Raw genomic sequence first — 21,252 nt, 5'->3', positions numbered from 1 at the left:
TAAGCCATGAATGGCAAGGGTCAAGCACACAAGTAGTCGATCGGACTTGGCCAAGTACCTTGTCCGCATCCTCAGGCCTCAGTAACTGAAACTCATCCAATAAAACTGGACCAGACGTTGCTCTGAACGCCTCTACCAATGGAACTGCATTAATGGTGGTGTCCAATTCATGATGAATCTGAGCGACTTTATCCTCAAAGTGCCGCGCAAACTTGTCACAGCGTGCTACCGAGGGTTCCACCGTCTCTCTCCCTGGCCCAGAATGTAACAGGCCGCGAACCACTCGGAAAAGCTCCGCTGGACGACACTGAGAAGATGCAATGCTGGTGGAAAAGAACTGCCTCTTTGCCACCCTCACCGCCACAGAGTAGGCTCGATAGTGGGCTCTTACCTGTGTTCGGTCAGACTCAGCACGAGTTTTCCTCCACCTGTGTTCTAGCCGTCTTCCCTCTTGCTTCATTGCCCTCAGCTCAGGTGTACACCAAGGAGCTGGCCAGGCTCTGCTCAGAGGGAGAGGGCGCTTGGGCGTGATCGTGTCAACCGCCCGAGTCATCTCTGCATTCCACAGAGCGACCTGGGCTTCGACAGGAGCACCAGCCATACCAGCAGGAAAATCCCCCAGAGCCCTCTGGAATCCATCGGAATCCATTAATCTCCGGGGGCGGACCATTTTAATAGGTCCCCCACCCTTGCAGAGGGGAAAGGCCGCCAGAAGTCTAAACCTCAGCAGGAAGTGATCTGACCATGACAAAGGGACAGATGTTAATTCCTCCACTTTCAGATCACCATCCATCTGCCCAGTCGAGAAAACCAGATCAAGCGTGTGTCCTTTTATATGCGTTGGGCCGATGACATGTTGGGACAGCCCCATGGTTGTCATATAGTATAATGAATACTATTTTTATTGTTACAACCACTGGTCTCCTCAAAATCATTGAATGTGATTAAATTTCATTTCTCTTAATGAGATCAAATCCATCCATGACAGTGAAGGAGAGGCTGTATCAAACGAATGTGCAAATGAAGAACCCCTTGAACCTTTGATGGGTACAAAAGAATCTTTGCTTTACCCCTTGTCCCACCTCTTTTCCATTATTGCTGGATTTGAAAAGGAAAAAGTCTCCTCTACCCTTTTATTGGCACATACTCCCTAAGCAGCAGTTGATAGAACAGAGGGGCCTTTCTTTTTGTGTGTAGAACATCTCAGGATGGAACTCTCTTAGTGAATTTTCAAAATTACTCCAAGAGGATGATATTGTTTGTTTGCAGGAGACTTAGATAATGCTCATACATTTCTTGTCTATTCCTAAAATGGCTCCTACCTTATGTATTTAGCCAAACGTGGCCCTATATGAAAATGTTTTCAGATATGCATATTTACTCATTCAACTTATTAAAATATTGCTAATACTAATTAATAAGATGCCTTCTTCAAACTCTGCTAGTTTTACTGGTGATAAAAATAACTTCATGAAAAGAAAGGATCAATTGCAGCTGTAGAAAAAGACACCAAACACATACAAGCACATATGCACACAGATGGACAGCTGCATCGTTATAAAAACTGCTTGGGATACCCAACACTGCTTGGGTGTGCTGCAGCAGGAAATTTATTCCAAACAGTTTTTTTTAAAAAAGCATATAAGATAATTCCCTTGATAAAAAGGTAAAAAGGTAAAGGTGTCCCCAACCAGTCGTGTCCGACTCTAGGGTGTGGTGCTCATTTCCATTTCTAAGCCGAAGAGCCAGCGCTGTCCGAAGACGCTTCCTTGGTCATGTGGCCGGCATGACTGAACACCGAGGTGCACGGAACGCTGTTACCTTTCCCGCCGTAGCGGTACCTATTTATCTACTTGCAATTTCTTGCTTTCGAACTGCTAGGTTGGCAGAAGCTGGGACTGAAGACGGGAGCTCACTCCGTCACGCGGCACTCGGGTCTTCCGGTCTGCAGTTCAGCGTCTTAACCACTAAGCTACCGCGGCCCCATAATTCCCTTGATAGTCTACTCAAATTCTGTTGGTAACAATACTACCTGTGCAGTTGTCTCCTTTTTTAATTTAACAAAAAGAACTTTCCTTTTCACATTATTAGTTAAGTATACAGAAAAAAAATAGAGTTTAAGTTTGAAGATATTGATTGTGTTCCATGACCTGATACTATTAAGTTTGGTAAAAATAAAATTTACTAATTTGATTCGTAGATTATTATTTTTTAAAAGGACACTTGGGAGTGATTTTGTCTGTAATAAAGAACATCTGTTAGGTTGTGTGGAATGATGTACTGAAATAAGGGGTATCCATGATTTTGTATGATGATGTGATGTGTGTGTATATATATTAGGTTCAAATTATTTAAACCCAGGAATGTTCGCTTGGGACATGACTGATGTGCCAGTAGAAGAATGTAGACTATAGCGGGTGGATTATATAATGAAATTTTACTTTCCACCACAACATTCTTCTAAGATAACTGAGGCTAAGGATGTCAGAGAAATCTGCAATGGATTCATATGAATTCAGATTTCTAGTAATCCAATCTGCAAATTCCACAGCGGACTGGCTTTTTCCAAGTCACACCAATTCTGTGGACTTGTGAACTGTTTTTCACTTTGGGGAGGGACTTCCACTAATTCACATTAGCACACTTGTGCATTACCTAATATGCAAGTGTGCAAGAAAGCGTTAGCACTCATGTGAATTAGTGCAAGTAAAATGAAATTCTGGTTAAAAAAAATTCCAATTCCATCAATGAATTATGGGACGAAAGATGCCTGACAATCTGCAAAACACAGACGGAATGGATTTAACAAAATCCATACATTCCTACTTGAGGTTGACACAAAGTAGAGTGAACTCTGGGCTTGTTGGTTTAGTACTACACACATCAGTCTTTTGCTTGTGCCACTCCCCTTTCTTCTCTCAATTTTTAAACCCTGGGTAGTTGGGAGCTAGAAAGTGAGTATGCTGGTACAGACTACTTGATTGCTCCCTCTGCAAGTGGGAGAAATCTCCCTCTGCAAACTACCTTTTTCCTGACAAGCCAAAGTTCCTGGAGTGCATACAACACTGAACAACACAAGGATGGAACATCCCTGGACTGTGCTATGTCCCTGGGTTGTTTAGCTGATGCCACTTGCAGAAGCAGCCTGGGCAGCATGCACCAGCTTGCTTTTAACAACCCAGAGTTTAAAAACACCCTGGGTTATTGTGACGTGACAGCTGGTCCACAGATCCCAATGTTTAGGAAGTGAAACAGATGGCAGCTTGCAGATATTTGAGCCATAATTCAGGTTCAGAAAAGCAGTCAGCTTTAGGTAAATTCATTTAGGTAAATTCACCACATTAACAAAAATAATTGTGTGAAGGCTAAATTACCTCAAAAAGTACAGGCTTTAGTAGGATTTAAATTTATTTTTCTGCAGGTGTACCTACTCACGTAGTTTTCACATCACAGCCTAATATTCTGATTCTAAAGGCATTAGTTAAGATGGAAGTTCTGTTGATTTTTAATGGAATTTAGTTCCAGTTAAGGCTGAAATCCGTTGCACACTTACTTGGGAGTATGGACAACGGGACTTAGTGCAGTTAGGTAATTTTAGACCCTGAACTTAATGGTCTTGTGGTGGGGGGGAGGGCTCGTTAGGTGGTAATGTGTATGACTTCACTTACTTTAAAGTGTGGTAAGCCAGCATTTGGGGGCCCTTCTGCTCATTCTGCTGAGTGGGGCCATGAACCTCTGCCCAAAGTCCTCCTGTGACAGTTGGAACCACTGTTGGACTTATTTCCAGATAAACATGGATATGATTGGGCTGCATTTGTGCTTGTGAGTGAAAGTCCCAGTTCTCACAGGATGCTTGTATCTATCCCCAGCTGTAGCTGTTGCTGTGCAAGCAGAGGCAAATTGCTAGGTAGGAAAAGAATGGCATTTCCTCAGTGACATACTATTGCAATATGATCACTGGGAAAACATGATATCTCTGAAACGGAAGTGCTGTTTTGTGGGAAGACATCCCTCAAAATGGGAAACTGCCCCATAAAGTTAAGCTTCAAATTTCTGTTCACTGGAGAGAGCAATCCTATGGACTCCGGGAGACCCAGGGAGCATAGGACTGTTCGGAGTCAAGCTCCTGAGGCCATACACACTGCTTTGACCTCTGGAGGGGGACTGTGAGTTCTGATCCCCTGCCCCCAACCCCTCACAGCTACCATGGAAAGAACCACACTGGCTGCTTCCCACAGTCATAAATATGGCCTTGGAAGGAGGGAAAAGGGGCTGTTCTGGTGGGCAGGGAGGCTGAGTGGTGGGCAGGGAGGCTGAGTGGTCCCTGGTGGGCAGGGAGGGGAGAAGAGAGGCTGGGGTATGAGAAATCCTATGGACTCTCCATCCCAGACCCTGGCAGCACACCTTCTCTAGACAGGCTCAAAGGTCTATTGAAAGGAAAGTTTTGTAAAAGGAGGACAGAGAGGTAAAAATTGCTTCTGTTGCTCCTCCCATCCTGCCGCAGCAGCGCAGTAGGGCGCTGTACACTCGGAAGCTTTAAATAGTTTTTCAAAGCAATGTCCAAATGTATAATGCACATACGATTATTATATATGATACTCATTACATATACTTTTTCACTGTAGTGAATGAAATCTTGGGTTGGCAAAAGCAAAGGAGTGTGACTGATGTTAGTGTTCATTGCTGTCATGGCTAAGGAAACAGTTGCAAACATTGAAACACCCATCAAAAATGAGATATTATTTCTATATGAAAGTGTTTAATATGTACATGTCTGTATATATTTTTTGAAGACTCAGGCCTAAATCCAATGCACTGTTCGTGGACGAAATCTCTGTGGTAGTGGAGCTCCACTGCCCTTTCCCATTGTGCAAGGGCTAGTGGACCACTTCGTAAACCTAAGACCTGCAAGCAGTTGCATAAATGGGTGGGCAAGCAGTTGAGCTAGCAGTTGTACTAGTGGAACTTTAGTTTAATTCTCCCTTTGCACATAGTTTAGAACTTGGTTCACACTAGCATAGGGGTGAAGTCCAGAGGCCAATCCTCCCCCACACACACACACATGCACACAACCTGCTGTAGGCCACAATCTCCACATTGCTGCAAAAAAGTAAAAAGAAAAAAGAAAAAAGGTTGCAGTTTGCCACTGCAGAGTCTTCAAATGGACAATTTTAGCTTATTTTTCAAGCTAAACATTTATTTATTTATTTATTTATTTATTTACATATTCGTGTCTCGCCCTATATCATTAAGATCTCAGGGCGGCATACAGATAAAATTAGTTTGAACAGTATAAAACAATAAATAATTTAAACAGTTAAAAAGATATTAAGGGAGCAATCCTAGATGGCCATAGGATATGTGGTTTTCTGGGAACTGACCTTGGAGCCTGCTCTCCGAGGTCGGTTCCTGGAGAATCGACCTTCCCCCCCCTTCTGTGCTGCCTTGCAGGCAGCGCAGAATGGCCCCGCGCTCGGAAGAGGAGCACAGAGCGGCCAAAATGGGGCGTTCCGGGGCGGGGAAGGCAGAAATGTCGGTCCAGCAGCCTCCTCCCCCATTCCACCTTCCTGTGGCTAGACAGCCGAAATCGGCTGTCTAGCTGCAAATGCAAGGCAGGAGCAGAGCGAAGGGCACGATCCCCTCCATGCTTATCCTACCTTGCATTAGAGAGGTGGTTGCCTCCAAGTTCAGAGACGGCTACCTATCCTCATAGGATTGCGCCCTAAACCATTAAACAAGCTAATACCAATTAAAACCTAAAACAATAAAACAGTTAAAGCAGTGTGCTACTTTACGGAGTGCATTTATCCCTCAAAGGCTTTGGTAAAAAGCCATGTTTTTACTTGGTGCCAAAATGAATCCGATGTACGTGCCAATCAGGCCTCCAAGGGGAGGGCATTCCACAAGCAGGGTGCTACAGCAGAGAAAATGTCAATTCGAAGCCTTCATAGCTGTTAGCTGCTGAAGTTTGGTGGCAAATCATGAGGGTTTTTTAAAAAAGACTTCTTGCAGTGGGAAAAAATAGGTATAGCGGGGGGCAGCAGGGGCTGCACTAGGGTATATGCTGCCCATGGGTCATGTGTTGTCCACTCCTGCACAAGCACAACTTCATTTGCGCTAGCAGAATGACACCATTGGATACAACCCTCATTGAGGAATCTGCTACTTGTGTCAGTAATATGTGCAACTGTTTTAAACATGTACATATGTGTGTGTGTGTGTGTGTGTGTGTGTGTTTTAAAGACTCGTTGAGGATCAGTTTCTTGTGTCAGTAAAGTGCTAAAATGCAGGTTGAAAGATAGTTTTATGTTCCTTTTTTTTTTTTACAAGAAACCTGTCAACAATGTTGGTCCAAAAAGATTATGACAGAATCCAATATATTGTTTTTTTTCCATAATAAAAAATATATTTGAGGTAACAAGGATCATTTTTAAAAAAACTGTTTGGCTCTGAAAATCTTGGGAAAGCCTGGCTTGGAAAAAAATGTCCAGGTATCAAGGCTTAATTAAAATATGTACCTGATCAATTTCATATAGTTGCACTGATGTAGATACCTGGAATACCAAAATAAAACGCTTGCACCATCTCAGCATTTTATTTGCTGTTGAACAAGTTACAGACTCAGACACTAGGCAGAAGTGTATTTGCACAATCAAGAAGGCGACTTTGTTGTTACAATGTGGTGGTACTTATGTCTATTCTAGTTCTCTGAATGGTTCAGTACATGTTGAGACCTAACATGAGTTTCACTTAACATGAGTTTGACTGCCCTAATTTTTATTAGCTTGTTTCAAGCAAAACAGGATTGTTTCTTTAGTCTTCTGTGGCAAAGTATTTACAGCCTTGTCTGAATGTTTGTCGTGTTTTCAAGTAGCCGTTATCACATGCAGAAAGATGGTTGAATTTTGGATTGGCTTGCTTACTGATGGTGAGGCTTTTGAACAAAAATCCCTCATCTGGATCAGTTTGGAAGTCTGTTGATTGACTCTTGTGATGTCATAGATACATTGAGAAACAATGAGGATTTTATTTTGTTTTCTTTGACGTTCAGAATGTGTGCAATTTTTGGTAGGCTTTTTAGTGAGAAAGGATAACTGATGTTGAGTTAATTTGTCTGTAACTGGTTTGTTCTCAAGGTGCTTTGACTACTCCCATAGCTTGCACTGGAACTCCATTAAGGGCGTAATCCTATGCATATTTAGACAGAAAAGGCCTACAACTCTGGGGAGTGCTGGGAGTTGTACGTCTTTTCTCTGTCTAAACATGCATAGGACTGTGCCCTAAGTATATGTTTTCAGAGGACAGTTACCAGATTTCTTCCAATACGTTTCAGCTAATATTAAGCTCCAAGGAGGAAGGCAAAATTTATACTGTTGCATATAAAACAGCAGAGCATGAGAGAAACGTATTTACGTCCTAGCAATTGTATACGGAAATATGTTATGCCTGAGTAGCTTTCAACATAGTGGGAGATTAGAATATGTAAAAACACCACCACCTGTTCTTTGTTACATTTATTGAAATAGATTGTTTGCTAGTTCCTCTGTACCATAGGGTTCATGGATCTTCCAGTGGTCGCGACTGTTAACAATGTAATCCCAATGCACATTAGAATCTGTTGTACATTAGTATAAGCTAGTAAATGGCGTCTACGTTCCAAAAGATTTAATGAAAATTTCAGTGACAGAGTGTCAGATTATCAATCCTTTGCCAACCATGGCTCTCCAAGCAGCAATTATGATACTTCAATACTTTGTAAATGTTTCTGTTTTCTTTTTAACCTCTCACTTTTCTTTTTAACCAAATGCCCATCTGGTAGCAATGTTCACTATAAACATAGTGTAATGTGTTTTTGAAGCAGTTGTGCCTTCTGTCTGTCTCCCTAAGCAATCTTTTTTTCTCTTCACATCCCACATTTATCTAACTTCTCCCTAATTTCCATTGCTCAGGATTGTTAACTCCCTCTTAGCCATTTTGATGACTCTTCGTTATTAAATCAGCTTATTTATACCTACTATCAAGGTCACTTTTTAAAAGAAAAAGGATAGCATTCTCAAAATTGAGGTTGAAGCTTTGGTTACAGAGTAGACATTTTTTTTCTTCTTTACCGACAATATTGATTTCCATTGAAGCAAACAGATGAGCCTTTTTTATTGCAAAGTGCTAGAATTCACTAAAAAGGTTAAAATTGAAGTGAGTAATCTTCGGCACATAATATGCAATTGTTAATTTTAGCTCTGTGCGTAGGAGCTGTTATGACTTGAACAGCCGGCTCTAGCCTTCATTAGAGAAGAAGCACACAGTTTTTGAGACAGGTGGAGCTGGATCAAGCTGTGAAAGTGATTTGCTTGAAGCTGGTCATTAGTGTTAGAAATCTGGTCTCTATTTATTTTATCTTTTAACCCTACCATGATTATAACCATTATTATTGGCATTTACTTTTTGTCTTTTTTCCCCTCCCCACCAGGTTGATGACGATGATCTCTCAAACTCTCTAAAGGAACAGCATGGAGACTGGCACTCTGAACTGTTAATGGGGTCATGGGACTCACATTGTCATTGATCACTTGTGTGGATTTAACCAGTGAGAAGCAGCAGAAACTGATAGAAAGGCATCGAGAATTAACGCAGCACTGAAGGTAAATATCTTCTTTGTTACATGCCTAATGGCAGAAAAAGGTTTAATTTTTGTGGATACAGCTTGCTCCTATGTCCACAGCAGGTCTGTGAGGGTATATTGCATGAGTATATCTTGCTTGAATTAACCCAAACAATAGGATTAATGGTTAAGATGCAGACAACAGAATTTATGCTAATTATATTTAAATTTATGAGAAAGAATGGATTAATTTCAAATACAAACGCCCTCCAAATAGAAGGACAAATTGTAGGAAAAGTATAGTATGGGAGGAAATAGAACAACTTGATGGTGTAACAAAATACTCTAGACAAATAACTGGTTGTTTGATTGTTATGAACCTTTTCTTTAAATCATGCAACTTTTGCCTTGGTGTTCACAAGTAAAGAAATACAAAATATGTACATTTCAAAAGAACATCATTGTTCTAAATACCCCCATTTGGGGGGCAAAATTACACTTGAAAATTTAATTATGGAACGGGACCCTTTGTGATCTTGCTGTTAAACTACCAAAGCAAATGCAGCATTAAAAATGTACACCCAGTTTTCTGAAATTAAAAAAAACCTCAGTCTACCAAAGTATTTTCCTTTGAAATAAACAAAGAAAGTGGGCATTAAAATATCTGTTCAGTGTTAATTGCAACTTGTAAGAGAAACATGACAAAGTGTAGATTTATCTAATAACCATGATTAAATTGTGAGAAGGGCAAATACTGAAATCTGTTTTGAAATAACTCCTCTTCTCCACTGCACTTATTTTTCTTCTTAAGATGATTCCTTCTTCTTCTTTTTTAAGGCAGGGTGGGGAGAACAAGAAGTACTAAATTATTCATGAGATACATTTGACAACTGATCAGTAGGGAGGTGTCAAATGGGTATTTTATGAGTAGGGAGAGGGGAAAAAATAATAATAGGCTTTAACTTTGAAAAGCCATTTTGAGCTCCTGTACAACTGACTATTGTGAGCTGAGAGCAGTGCCATGCAGTTAAGATATCTTCATTAGAACCACCCTGCCAAGGGCTTCTAGAAGGATTTCCACCATGCTGGAGAGTGACACGAGGTTTGGAAGAGGCTTATGATTTTTACAATGGAGCTGTCAGTTTGATGCCTGGAAATGATTATTATGAGGGCTTTATCACCAAATTTAGAATTAATTTTGATATTGAAATCCTTTTCAACCAAATGCATCTTTTTCATTCTTGTAAAGAATGATATAATCGTATTGTTCATGCCCACGGAAATGATCGACTGATAGTGTGTGGATTGTTTTTATTTTTTAGACAGAGATTTAAATTCTAGTGGAGGGTCTAGCTTACTTGATGGAACGGGATCAACCTTCCAACCTAAAGCATGAATAGGTTAAAATGTATCTGTTGTATCACCTTCTTGGCAAAAGAATTCTTCCCCATCCCTATTTCCACAGTTGTGGAACGAAAATGGTGGGATAGGGAAGTGCAATGGCACCTTCACATTTGTATTATCTTCCACGCTGAGTACTTAAAATCAAGCTGTTTGACTTGTTTTCTTTTACACAATTCAACTTTCACCTAGAGCACTTTAGTCCATTATTGTCTGCTGAACTGTATTGTCACAATTGTCGAGCTTCTTACCGTACTTTGTTAGTTCATGAAAGAAATAAAAATATATCTCATGGGAATAAAATGGCATATTACATCTATTTTTTTAATGTCTTTACCTTCCAGTTCATCAAACCTTGTTCTTTTACTTTCTGTCTGGGAGAATGTCTGAGCAAGGTAAAGCAGAGGAAGCTGGAAATGAGCAAGACTCAGCCATCTCCCAACAAGAGAACTGCATCTTTAATAAAATCGAAAGCTCGGAGGCAGATGAAAAAGAGGAAAATGGCAGATCAGACCAGGTGAGAACAAGAGGTGACTCTTCTGTTAAAGGTTCTTCCCCCCACCCTCCATTTCCTCATTCTTTTATTTTATTAAATCTTCCATTCTACTAGATCTTCAGCCATCCCCCACCCCATCCCCTGGTTCAAATTTCGAGTACGTATTGCATATCTTAGTCTTATCAAATAATTCTGGAAGAATCTGCATCTTTATCTGCTATGTTCATATTGTGTCATAATCATTAATATAGTTACATTGAAAGGCTATGGAGACTGTTGCAACTAAATACATTCCATATCAATTCAGAATTTCGCCAATTATTGCAAGAAAACTCTGGGAAACACCGGTGGGGGAAATGGGAGGAGAGAAGATCTCTCTCAGAACAACTGTATATAGAAATTTTATAGTAATGCCCATTACCTCTAGCTTCATTCTTGTGATAACTTAGTAATAAAAACACTACCGAAATGTTAGTCTGCTTAGAATGTTCACTTAAATACCTATTAAACTAAGGAGAGAATATAAAAATAGAGGGGGATTCTGAGGCTTTCATTAGTCTTGCCTTTTTAAAATGAAATTTTTACATACATATAAAAATCGACACAATCATAGCTTGTTACATGTTAATATAACAAGATTAATGGAAAGGCTCTTTATGGAGTTATTCTTAGGTCCACAAGTTGGGAAGTTATTTGACAATCACCATATGAAACTGGTACTTCATGAGTGATTTAACAAAGTGCTGTTGTTCTTGTTCGGCATATTTTCCACCCATAGTCATGTATAATTTGTTGATTGCTGTTCACAGAAACGAGGTGCTAACCAGAACCAGCAGAAAAAGAGATCCAAGGTAGAGTTTGTGACTGTTTCCTCAGAGTCATGACAAACTGGTTTGGGATGAAAATTTGCATGCATGTTACTGATTATGAAAGCTTATTCCTATTTTTTCACTCATGCCGTAGTTAGGTGTCATAAGGTCAGTGGACTTTCATGGGTCATTAGTTATTTCTGCTATTATATTTCTGCCACAGTCTAAGCTGCTTGTCTTTTCATGTGTTTATGTGTCTGTGCTGTACTACCACTGGAGAAAGAAAACCGGTTTGTTTTTCCTATTCTGGATAAACTTTATCTATATGGGCATATAGTTTCCATATCTTAGAGAGGTGGGCAAGCTGAAAGATGGAAGGAAATAGTCAAGAAATGCATTTCTTTTCTTTTTAAAGAAGAGCTTGGCACTTTATTTTATCCAATATAAAAGATAAACAAACTGGTTACAATTAAGTGTGGCAGTTCAGATCTTCTTTTCATTTTGGCTGCCTTTTTTGTTTTTTATTCAGTTATGCATGGGAAATAAATTATTTTCAGCCTTCCCTATACGTGTGTTCCCCTCCACTATCCCCATGGCTATCCAGCAGGACATACCTGTGTCTCAGTCAAAGTTTTTGCTACTGTAAGGGCTGCCCTTATTTATTTGATACATAAGGTAGTGCATACATTTACAGACGTCACTGTTCAGAAGTGATTTCCTTTTTCTTCTATATTTCAGTCAGGGGGTAAGGGAAAACTGGTACGAAGTCTCGCTGTATGCGAAGAATCCTGTCCTCGTCTGGAAACAGAGAATGACAATCAGGTATCTAAAATTGTTGCCATCAGCTGCATGGTTAACTTTCCCTTTCATGTGCATGATGACAATTGCATATTTGGGTTTTAAAGGAATTTCTTGATTTTGGGAAACCAAAATCACCTTTCACAAGAGCATACTTGATTTTTTTTTTAATTGTCTGGTTTTTAGCGTGTACTTACTTTGAATTAAATGAGTAGCTCAACAGTATGTCACAGGGTGTTATTTGCTCTCTTTTTTTTCCAGAGCCCCTGAAAATTTCAACAAATGGAAAAGAATTCAAAAGAATTCAGATTAATTATTTTTAAAATTCAAACAAAAAAGATAGAATTGTTATTTTCTCTAAGGCTATCTCTTTTAAGACTACACCAGGCATAGTACTGAGTCTACTCTGGCTTCTAAGTCATGCAAGGTCCATGTATCAGTTCCCCTGAACCTGTTTCATAGTAACAGCAAATTTCTCTACCCTCTAGGTCATAGAGATCTAGAAGCAAATGCATTGTATTCCATATGGTTCATTTTTTGATTCTTGGTGCCAATTTTCCAATATTGCAAAGCGTGTATATGAATAAGACTGTATTGGTGTTGTATACCATTTATTCCAAAGAAATATAATGTTATATATAGAGATCAAATCAAGAAATTTTGATCTGACAGATTTCAGCGTTTTGCAAAAAAAAAATTCCTTCAGCACTTATTTTAAAAAAGCTTGCATTCTATTTCCATTTGCTTATAAAAGCAAAATTTAACAAGAATACAAACCAAAAAAAGGGAAAAAAGCAAAATACCTGCCAGTATTTCTTACTTGAAGACTCAGATATTATTTGAAGAATGAGATCAGCCATAGAGAGGGAGAGGAGACAGAGAATGGAAGATGAACTTTTGTTAGCACAAAACGAATTTAAGTGTACTTTCTAAGACTTTCCTCTATTAACTTGAAATGAAACAAATCAAACTCTCCTCTTTGGACTCTTTACTTTGGAGAGTTTTATTTTATTTTTTGAAAGACCAAAAAACCCAACACCCCATATCTTATTGAGCTGTGGGGTTTTTGTACTTTCTCTTGCTGCTCTACAATGACATTTATGCAGTAGGACAACAGATAGATTATTTTATCAGTTGTGGGTAGATATTTTGAGGAAAAAACACTAAGCTTTGGCTCTACTTGCGTTATGAGAAATTTGTAGCTTTTGTTCTGCATTTTATTTGTGTTTTCTATCATTTTAAATGGAGACTGAAAGGAGAATAATATAAATATATCAGATTGTGTTAAATGTTGCATGGTAGCTTCTGATGTACTCTCTGCAAAGGAAAAAGGAATGTTATCCTCCACAGAGACTAGCAGATTTGGAGGTAAATACCTCTCCTAAACCGCCCCCACTGCCAGACAGAGGAGGGCTGCAGTTCACATTCCTCATGATCCTTGCCACGGTTTGGTCCACTGCTGGGGAGAATTCTTTGGCCATAATGTAAAGTGTACAGGGACTAAAATGTTTTCTGCCACCAAAGCCTGCTTCTTGAGGATGATTGACATCATATAATACATTGCATAGGAAGTGTACATGATTTAAATGCTGATTAAATTTGCACTAGGAGAGCTAGACTTATGCTCTCCTCTTTGAACTGACTGAAGGATATTGGAAGAGTTGTGCCAATCAATGTTGTTTACTTTTTTAAGTTAATTTGGATTTTTCTTTATTTGTTTATCTTAGCTGTTTACAAAGCACAGGGTCTAAATAATCAGAGAATGTATGGTACATTGCCAGTACTACAGAGTATGGATTGTACTACAAACCTTATATTTGTATTATATTTGAAAATTTGCCTTGATTTTCCTGTGTAGGAAAAATCTTGTTACCTGTATTACTTGATCATGAAAGCTTACCAGATCGCACACTCTGTCCTTACTTTAAAAGGAATGTTGCCTCTAATGTTATAATATTGGTTTATCAGTGTATTATTGCAAATGGAACATCTCCTGTTGTTCGCTACACTTATCCTGTATTAATGTACTTATCAACGTTGTATTTTACTATTGAGAAAAAAAATCAATAAAAAATGAATATAAGAAACAAACAATAGATTGTTTTCACGCCTCTGCAGCACTTCTGTGTGTGTTTATTTCAAATCCAATTAACATGTAGAAATGGTATGTTATATGTATGGCACAAAGTATATGATGTATGCTTATATGTCTGTTTTAGACTGTATGTAAAGTCTGTCTTTCCTTCCACCTCCTGTAAAAATGCAGTTGCACTATAAGTCACTTTGACTTCAGGATAAAAGACTGAAGGTGGCAGACCCAGTTATTTCCCTTACTTGAATGGCACAGCTGCACTTTTTTCAGCTAGTCAGGTTATTTGGAGGGAATTTACAAAAGATTCAGACATTAACTACTAGTTATAAATAAAGCACTTTCACAGCATATTTTCCCCACTAACCTTAAGTTCATTGACTGCAACTTGTGAGTCATCAGCCATAAGCTAACTTAAGCCCCAGTGATTTCAGTGACATTCAGATGTTCATAACTGTGTACTGGATTGTGTTCATGTGCAGTCAATAAATACAGTTAACAGCCTCCCCACTCACTGCCAGCATTCATATTTTTATAAAGTCGTCTCTAAGGACTACATTTTCAGGTATATTTGATGTCTTAGCTTATGGACCCTAGTAACTTGTGATATATGTTAAAATTATCAGAACGCCTCCCCCTACACACACACACAGTACATATATTTATAGAAAGTGTGGACATTTGAGTTACTCACTTCTTAGCACTTCTTAAATCAAGTCTTCAGGCACTGCTAATAAGGCAGTATAATTAGCATGGCGCTTCTAAGGCTCAAATCCTAAGCACACATAGTAGGACATTAAGTAAAGGACACTGAGAAAAGGATCAGAATGCAGGTATGCATGTTATAATTTAGAAATCTTAAACCGAATTTACATTTTAATTGAAGGAATTAGGTTTAACCTGACCGTGTTCCCATGTGTGTTTATCTGGCATCATTTATAGATGCAAAAGGGGGCCTTACTGAAAGAGCACATGTAATAATGGATTTTTGGTATCATAAATGTAAAGTTAACTACTGCACTTGAACAGTATCAGGTTCTAACTTCTAATCCTCAACAGACATTGGTGAAAGTAGGTCCCACTGTATTTTAAGCTAAACTCAGTTCAAGCTAAGTGTGCTCAGGATGAGATGCCTCTGTCTTCAATGCATTTACTTTGAAATGCATTGTATTTAATTTAGTGGAATTTCTTTGGCAGCTTAGAATTTCATCATTAAGATTTTAGCTGTAACTCTTCATTACCAAACACTTTTCTTAGGCACTTTTATTTTAAAGTGCTCCCCATTGAATCCAGTGGGTCATACTGCAAGGACATTAAAGTTACTTTGAAGAAAATAAGTTAAGATCGAAATGTTCATCTGTTCAAGACTAAATTCTGAGCCTCAGTGGTATCATCCAAAATATATATATCAGGAAGCAAAATTTGTCCCTAAGAGTACACTATTATTTTCCTAATATTAAGCTTACCAAATACTGTTTGGCTTCAGCTTTTCTAAGCCATGCCAAGTTTCCTGAATCTGGCCCTAAATTATTATATTTTTTTCAACAGGAATCAATACAACTACAGCTTTCAACTTTCCCCAGCCTACAAGAAGAGGATAAATCTAGTAAAGATGACTCTGAGAAAGAAAAAGAGAAGGATAAAAACAAAGAAAAAGATAGAAACAGTGAAAAATCCAAGATAAGAATGTTATCAAAAGGTGAACAAAAATATTTAAGTCATTATTTAGTCATTTATCAAAGTCACATATTAAGACATTTTTGGATGTATGTATTTGCTTATATGTGTATTTGATTTGGTTTGTGCATATATTTGATATTCTGTATATGTTTGTGGAATTGCACTATGTGTATTTGTTTACATAGTGTTTGTGGAACACACGTGTATCTAGTATACAACAAGCCTATATAACATTTGTGTTCCACAAACTCAAATGCAGCCTCCCAGCTATGTATGGGAGGCTGCCTAGAGCTGCAAAAGCAGGGAAATTGTCAAAAATCTGCCAGCCCATAATATGTGGTTAGTGGGCTCCATTTAGTTTGGTGAGTCACAAATAGTGCTGATCTGATAAATACTCATATAATTTGATATCCGTAATTATATGAAGGAGAGGGACTAACAATTCTGCTTTGGCAGACACACAGTGAACTTGTTCGTTCATTACTCATCCCTGAAATTCTTAGTATGAGACCAACAGTGGACCTGAAGGTTGGGCAATCCCTCCTCTTCCTTACTGAAGCATCCCAGGTCCGAACACAGAATCTTGATTCACTCATTTGCTTCTTCTCATACAGAAGAGGGAAGTTGTGGTGAGGCTGGAGGCAAGAAGGGACTGGAAGAGCCAGAGACTTGCTCTAGATAGCTCACTTGGTACAATCCCAAAGGCCATAGGAGCAAATGGGTCCAATGTGTCAAGCCAGTTTTTGTGTTTCAAACCCCTCCACCCCACTCAGGGACAGCATAAGGTGTGTGTTTGTGTGTGTGCATGTGTTCAGTGACTGTACATGATTTTCAAGATTCCACTTAAAATATTGCATGGAAAAGGATGTAATAATTGCTACCCAATTGTGTTAGCAGTGCTATGTTAATTAGTAGTGGCCCCAGTACACACTAAACCCTATTTCCATATTTTTACCTTGATTCAGAGATCCATGAGAGTTTAATAATCAGGAGGTTAATCAGGAGGTGGATGGGAGGGAGGGTGTCTAGAATGAGATATGTCTTCCCCAAAGGAGAAACGGGTAGAATGGGAGCTCCTGAGCCTATAGATTTCTGGATCTGTTCTGGATTTAGATTTCTGGATCTATAGCAACTATTCCTGGACTTGCCATATGGGGGAGAATGTTCTCTGCTCTTGAAGACTCTTCCACATCTGTTGGTTGAGATCTAAATACAGAAATCTGTTGCTGTGCATATGCATACATCATCTGTCATGTAACTAAGGCTTTTTTAAATTCTTTCTTGGGAAATTATACCTTGACTTTAGTCTTAACTCATACTTAATACATAACTTAATTGTCTGCACACATTATAAGTGCCACACATGAAATGTGCAAAAAGATGACCAACAGATTGTTTTGATTTTCCAGTCATGGCAAACTTCCTTACAATATCATGGAAATAGGCTTTCTGAATGACATTCAAGTCTCATCATAGCATTGCTGTGCTGGTAACCCACTGTAAATAAATATGGTGTATGTGACTTTGCACATTTACACACCTTACTGCTTCCCAGTGTGTTCAGGGATATGGATCCTTACTAGAACCCAAATCATCCTCTTGATACCATGAGATGATTGGGCCTGGTGTACAGTCTACAAGACACTGCTAGTGTAATGCTTGCAATTAAATGCATCATGATATTGAAGTGAGTGCTTTATGGATTGGCTAAAAAGATAGACACTTCACAGGGGATTTCATGAAAATGAATCAATCTGGCTGCAGCTGGACAAAATCAAAAATACCCTGCTGCTTCGGGTATTCACAGCTGTGTAGAGCCCCCTTGCCCCAGAGAAATGTGCTGGTCTTATTTTTAAAATGCCGTTGTGCTTTCCTAAAAATTCATCACACATTTCCCTGAGCTGAAACTACACATTCACCTTGAAACTTTGCCTTAGGTGAAATTTGTTGCCAACTCTAGATGTAACACATTTCTGAACTGGCCAGGAAAAAAAAAAAACATCGTGTCTAGTCCAATTTCAAAACTAGTCTTACTCCTGATTGCCATTTTGTCTTCCCTGTTTGCTTGGATTTTGTATCATTCTTACATTTGCTCCAGAAAATACAGATGTGTCCAGATTTAGGATATACCTGTTACTTAAAACATACACATAGTACTTATGTATTTGGCAGTTGAAAGAGTTAGGAAGACTTTAGGTGGATCTATACGTCCCTTGTATTCTTCTAAAGCACAGCACATTGTATTCTTATTCAGTTGTACTTTGTGCTTGCAGCTGTTGGTACAGTGAACTGGAATATTGGATACCCTCCCACTCTTCCATAGGGTAGTTTTGCTAATGTAAGTCACACCCTGTATGTAGCGGGCACTATTAACAGACAGTTGGAAAGGGGGACAAGGTTACGCCACTTTTTTGTTTTTTTTACCTTTTTAGAAATGAAACTATTAGTAATGTATGTTTTTTCAGACTGCAGCCAAGAATACACAGACTCAACAGGCATAGATTTGCATGAATTCCTGGTTAACACATTAAAGAATAATCCCAGGTAAGTAACCCCTTTTTGTGGCTGGAGATCTTAGCAAATTGGGGCTATATTGTGTTAGTTCTAGAAAATGTGGTGGTCATGGTGTGGGAAATAATATCTATGATGCTATGAAAGCATATTGGTTTTAGCAAGAACCTCTATAAAAATAATCATGTACTCCATAGGCTTTTCATTTTCCCATAGCTTAATTACTTTCTCAGAGATAAGCCACACACACCACTACCTACCTCCAGGCTTGCAAGACAGCCTCTACATCAGTGTTTCTCAAATGCAGTGTGTGCACAGCCTGGACTGTGTTGTGTGCACTGTTGTAGCTGCTCTTGAACACACTGCCATCAGCTGCCCTAAATCAACTTTTATTAAAATAATCTGTGTTCATGTAGGGCCAATCTAAACATTCTTCAAATCACACACAGCTCTACTTATTGGCTTATTTACTTCAATGTAAGCGTACACAGCCCTCATTTGGATTGGGACCATGGCGCTCCAGGAGGGAGGATTTAAGCGTCCTCCCCTGTTTTCTTCCTGAAAATCCACCTTCCTGTGGGAGGCTTAAAAACAACAACACATCTCCACTGGAATGAACATTATGATTTTAAAGGAACAACAGACCAGAAATTTAAGAATAAATAAATATAAGTAAATAAATTGGTACGGAATTCAGCATCTTGTGAATATTAGCTTGCTTCTTTTTAAAAAAACACACAAGTTTCTAGTCTTTAAGGCTGTTGAGATAAGCTTAAATATGAAGACTTGGTTAAAGGTGCAATCCTACACACACTTACCTAGAAGTAAGTCCCATTGGTTTCAGTGAGGCTTCTTTCTGAGCAGACATATATAGGATTACACTGTCAATCCCATAAAATCAGTTGTTGGGTTTTTTTATTGTATGGTTTCCAGTGGTTGAGGACTAGGTCTTCAGTGCCTTGCATAGATTTTTCCTACCTGGCTTCCTTATAAATAAACTCCTCCCCTCCGCCAGGCCGCCAAAAGATCCAGGTTTATTTTTAACTCCATTTGGACGTGTATGTAATTCCGTGTATGTGTTCCTGGCAGCAAAATTGCTGTTGCCTCCCTTCCCCTTTCCAACACACTCACTGCCTCACCCCCCAGTGGAAGGTGAGTGGGGTGTGAAGATGGAGAAGGGGTTGCCTGATCCCCAGACCCAAGTCTTTACCACTTGCCCCACCCCACTTTTTCAGGGGTTTGGAGAGGTATCTTGCTTGGGGCACCTACAAAGCCACACATCCTCAGAGACCAAGAGCCTTTGTTGGTCAGCACAGGCAACCATGGGCAAGATGCTGTTGAACATTCTGGCCCCTATGCTTTACACAAACACATCCTCCTCCTCCCTGCCTGCCCCATCTCCTGCCAAGCCAAGAAGTATCTGTTGAGTCCTGACTTTCCTGCTCGCCACCTTCTTCCTGCTCCTGCTCCATCTCCCAACAGAGGAGCCTGCTTGCTTCTCATCCTCTTCCTCACTCTGCCACCCAGGCCCAATGACTGCTGCTACTTACTGCTCACATGCTCCTCTTCCTCAAAAATCTGGTTAGTCCAGCAGTGCTGGGGAGGGATGGGTGCAGTGGAACCTCTGTGCGGGTGCCACATTAGGGAAGTCAGATGATAGCAAAGCCTCTGGCTGAGCTGTTATCCTGACACAGAATGTTCATTAACATTCCAAGTGCTAGGGACCCAAGCTGTCAGAATATTTGCAGTCTATTTTCTGTAAGTGAAGGGTAGATTGTCAGTTTAGCTAGGATTAAATTTCACACAACTGGGGACAGAAGAGGTTTGTGGAACAGAATGAAAACTATGTGCCTATTGCCAAAATCTATGTAAACCTTCTGCCTAATAATCCATGATGCCTGTTGTCTTTGCTAGATGTCATATGATGGGGTGCATAATCCGTGACTCATAGGCCGTGTGCAGCTCCCAGTCACAGGTTGTGCGTCCCCAATGTTCCCACCTGCCGCTGCATTCCTGCCCTCTGCTGATTAGCATTGCTCCTATTGCATTAGTTATGGTGAGATGGAAGCAGCGATGTAAGTTGGGGATGTGGGAGGGGGAGAAAGCTAAAGCTTCCCCTTCCTCACAGCTATACTCACTTCTTCTCTGGCGCTAATGGTGGCACAAAAGCAGCTATGCCCATTTGGGTTGCTGGGGGTTGGCATAGGAAGCTTTAGCCTGCCCCTCCCTCCGTGATCCCTGAAGCAGCCTCCCCCATCCTCTGTGTGTGTGTTTGTGTGTATGTATGTGTGTGTGTGTGTGCGTGTGTGCGCGCACATATGCACAAGTGCGGCCCCTAGGCCCCTGCTGATGGCCACTGATCTTTTCTTTTATTTGCACAAAATGGGGCCAAAATAACTTTTGTTTTGCATCTTTTCAGCCTCCCGCCTTTTTTTAATCAGGGTCTGCTGCCAAGTCTCCAGAGATACTGAAGGACTGATGAGGAAGGAGGGGTAACAACCCACAGTGAGGCCAGTTATTTGTCAGTCTCACTGTGGGTTGTTTGGACAACAACCCACACTGTGTGGCTTATTTCGCATGGTGGATTGTTGTGTCGTGCGAATGCAGCCTATGAGTATAAAATAAGATAATCCATGTGAAGCATTTTGAGTGTCATGTAAGAAGGATGAGAAATAAATAGGACACAATAGCCTATCTACTGAAATGCATTCCGTTCAGCTGCATCTAACGTAGCTATATTCCTATTTCTAAATGATAATGAGAATATTAAGCCTGAAATCCTTTCTGTGAATGGGAATTTAAATTAGTCCCACTCTCTCATTGGGAGGTGGGGTACAATATCTTTAAGCAACTCATAAATAGAACCCAG

General features: G+C 39.7%; 1 protein-coding gene across 2 annotated transcripts in view; it reads left to right on the top strand.

The window, feature by feature from the left end:
* Positions 1–21,252, top strand: part of ARPP21 (cAMP regulated phosphoprotein 21) — a 184,957-nt gene that overhangs the window by 45,508 nt on the left and 118,197 nt on the right. For both annotated transcript variants that reach the window (XM_084860412.1, XM_084860411.1), the window contains exons 2-7: positions 8,468–8,639; positions 10,345–10,517; positions 11,306–11,347; positions 12,044–12,127; positions 15,741–15,891; positions 18,338–18,416. In XM_084860412.1, coding sequence (XP_084716538.1) covers positions 10,383–10,517; positions 11,306–11,347; positions 12,044–12,127; positions 15,741–15,891; positions 18,338–18,416 — 491 coding nt within the window. In that variant the 5' untranslated portion in view covers positions 8,468–8,639; positions 10,345–10,382. The remainder of the gene's footprint in view (positions 1–8,467; positions 8,640–10,344; positions 10,518–11,305; positions 11,348–12,043; positions 12,128–15,740; positions 15,892–18,337; positions 18,417–21,252) is intronic.

This window comes from Heloderma suspectum, chromosome 5, assembly GCF_057233095.1.
Source record: "Heloderma suspectum isolate Gila_16-S chromosome 5, 16-S_ref, whole genome shotgun sequence".
Lineage (NCBI taxonomy): Eukaryota > Metazoa > Chordata > Lepidosauria > Squamata > Helodermatidae > Heloderma > Heloderma suspectum.
The sequence above is the reverse complement of the archived record's forward strand: the minus strand, read 5'-3'. Positions and strand labels throughout refer to the sequence as shown.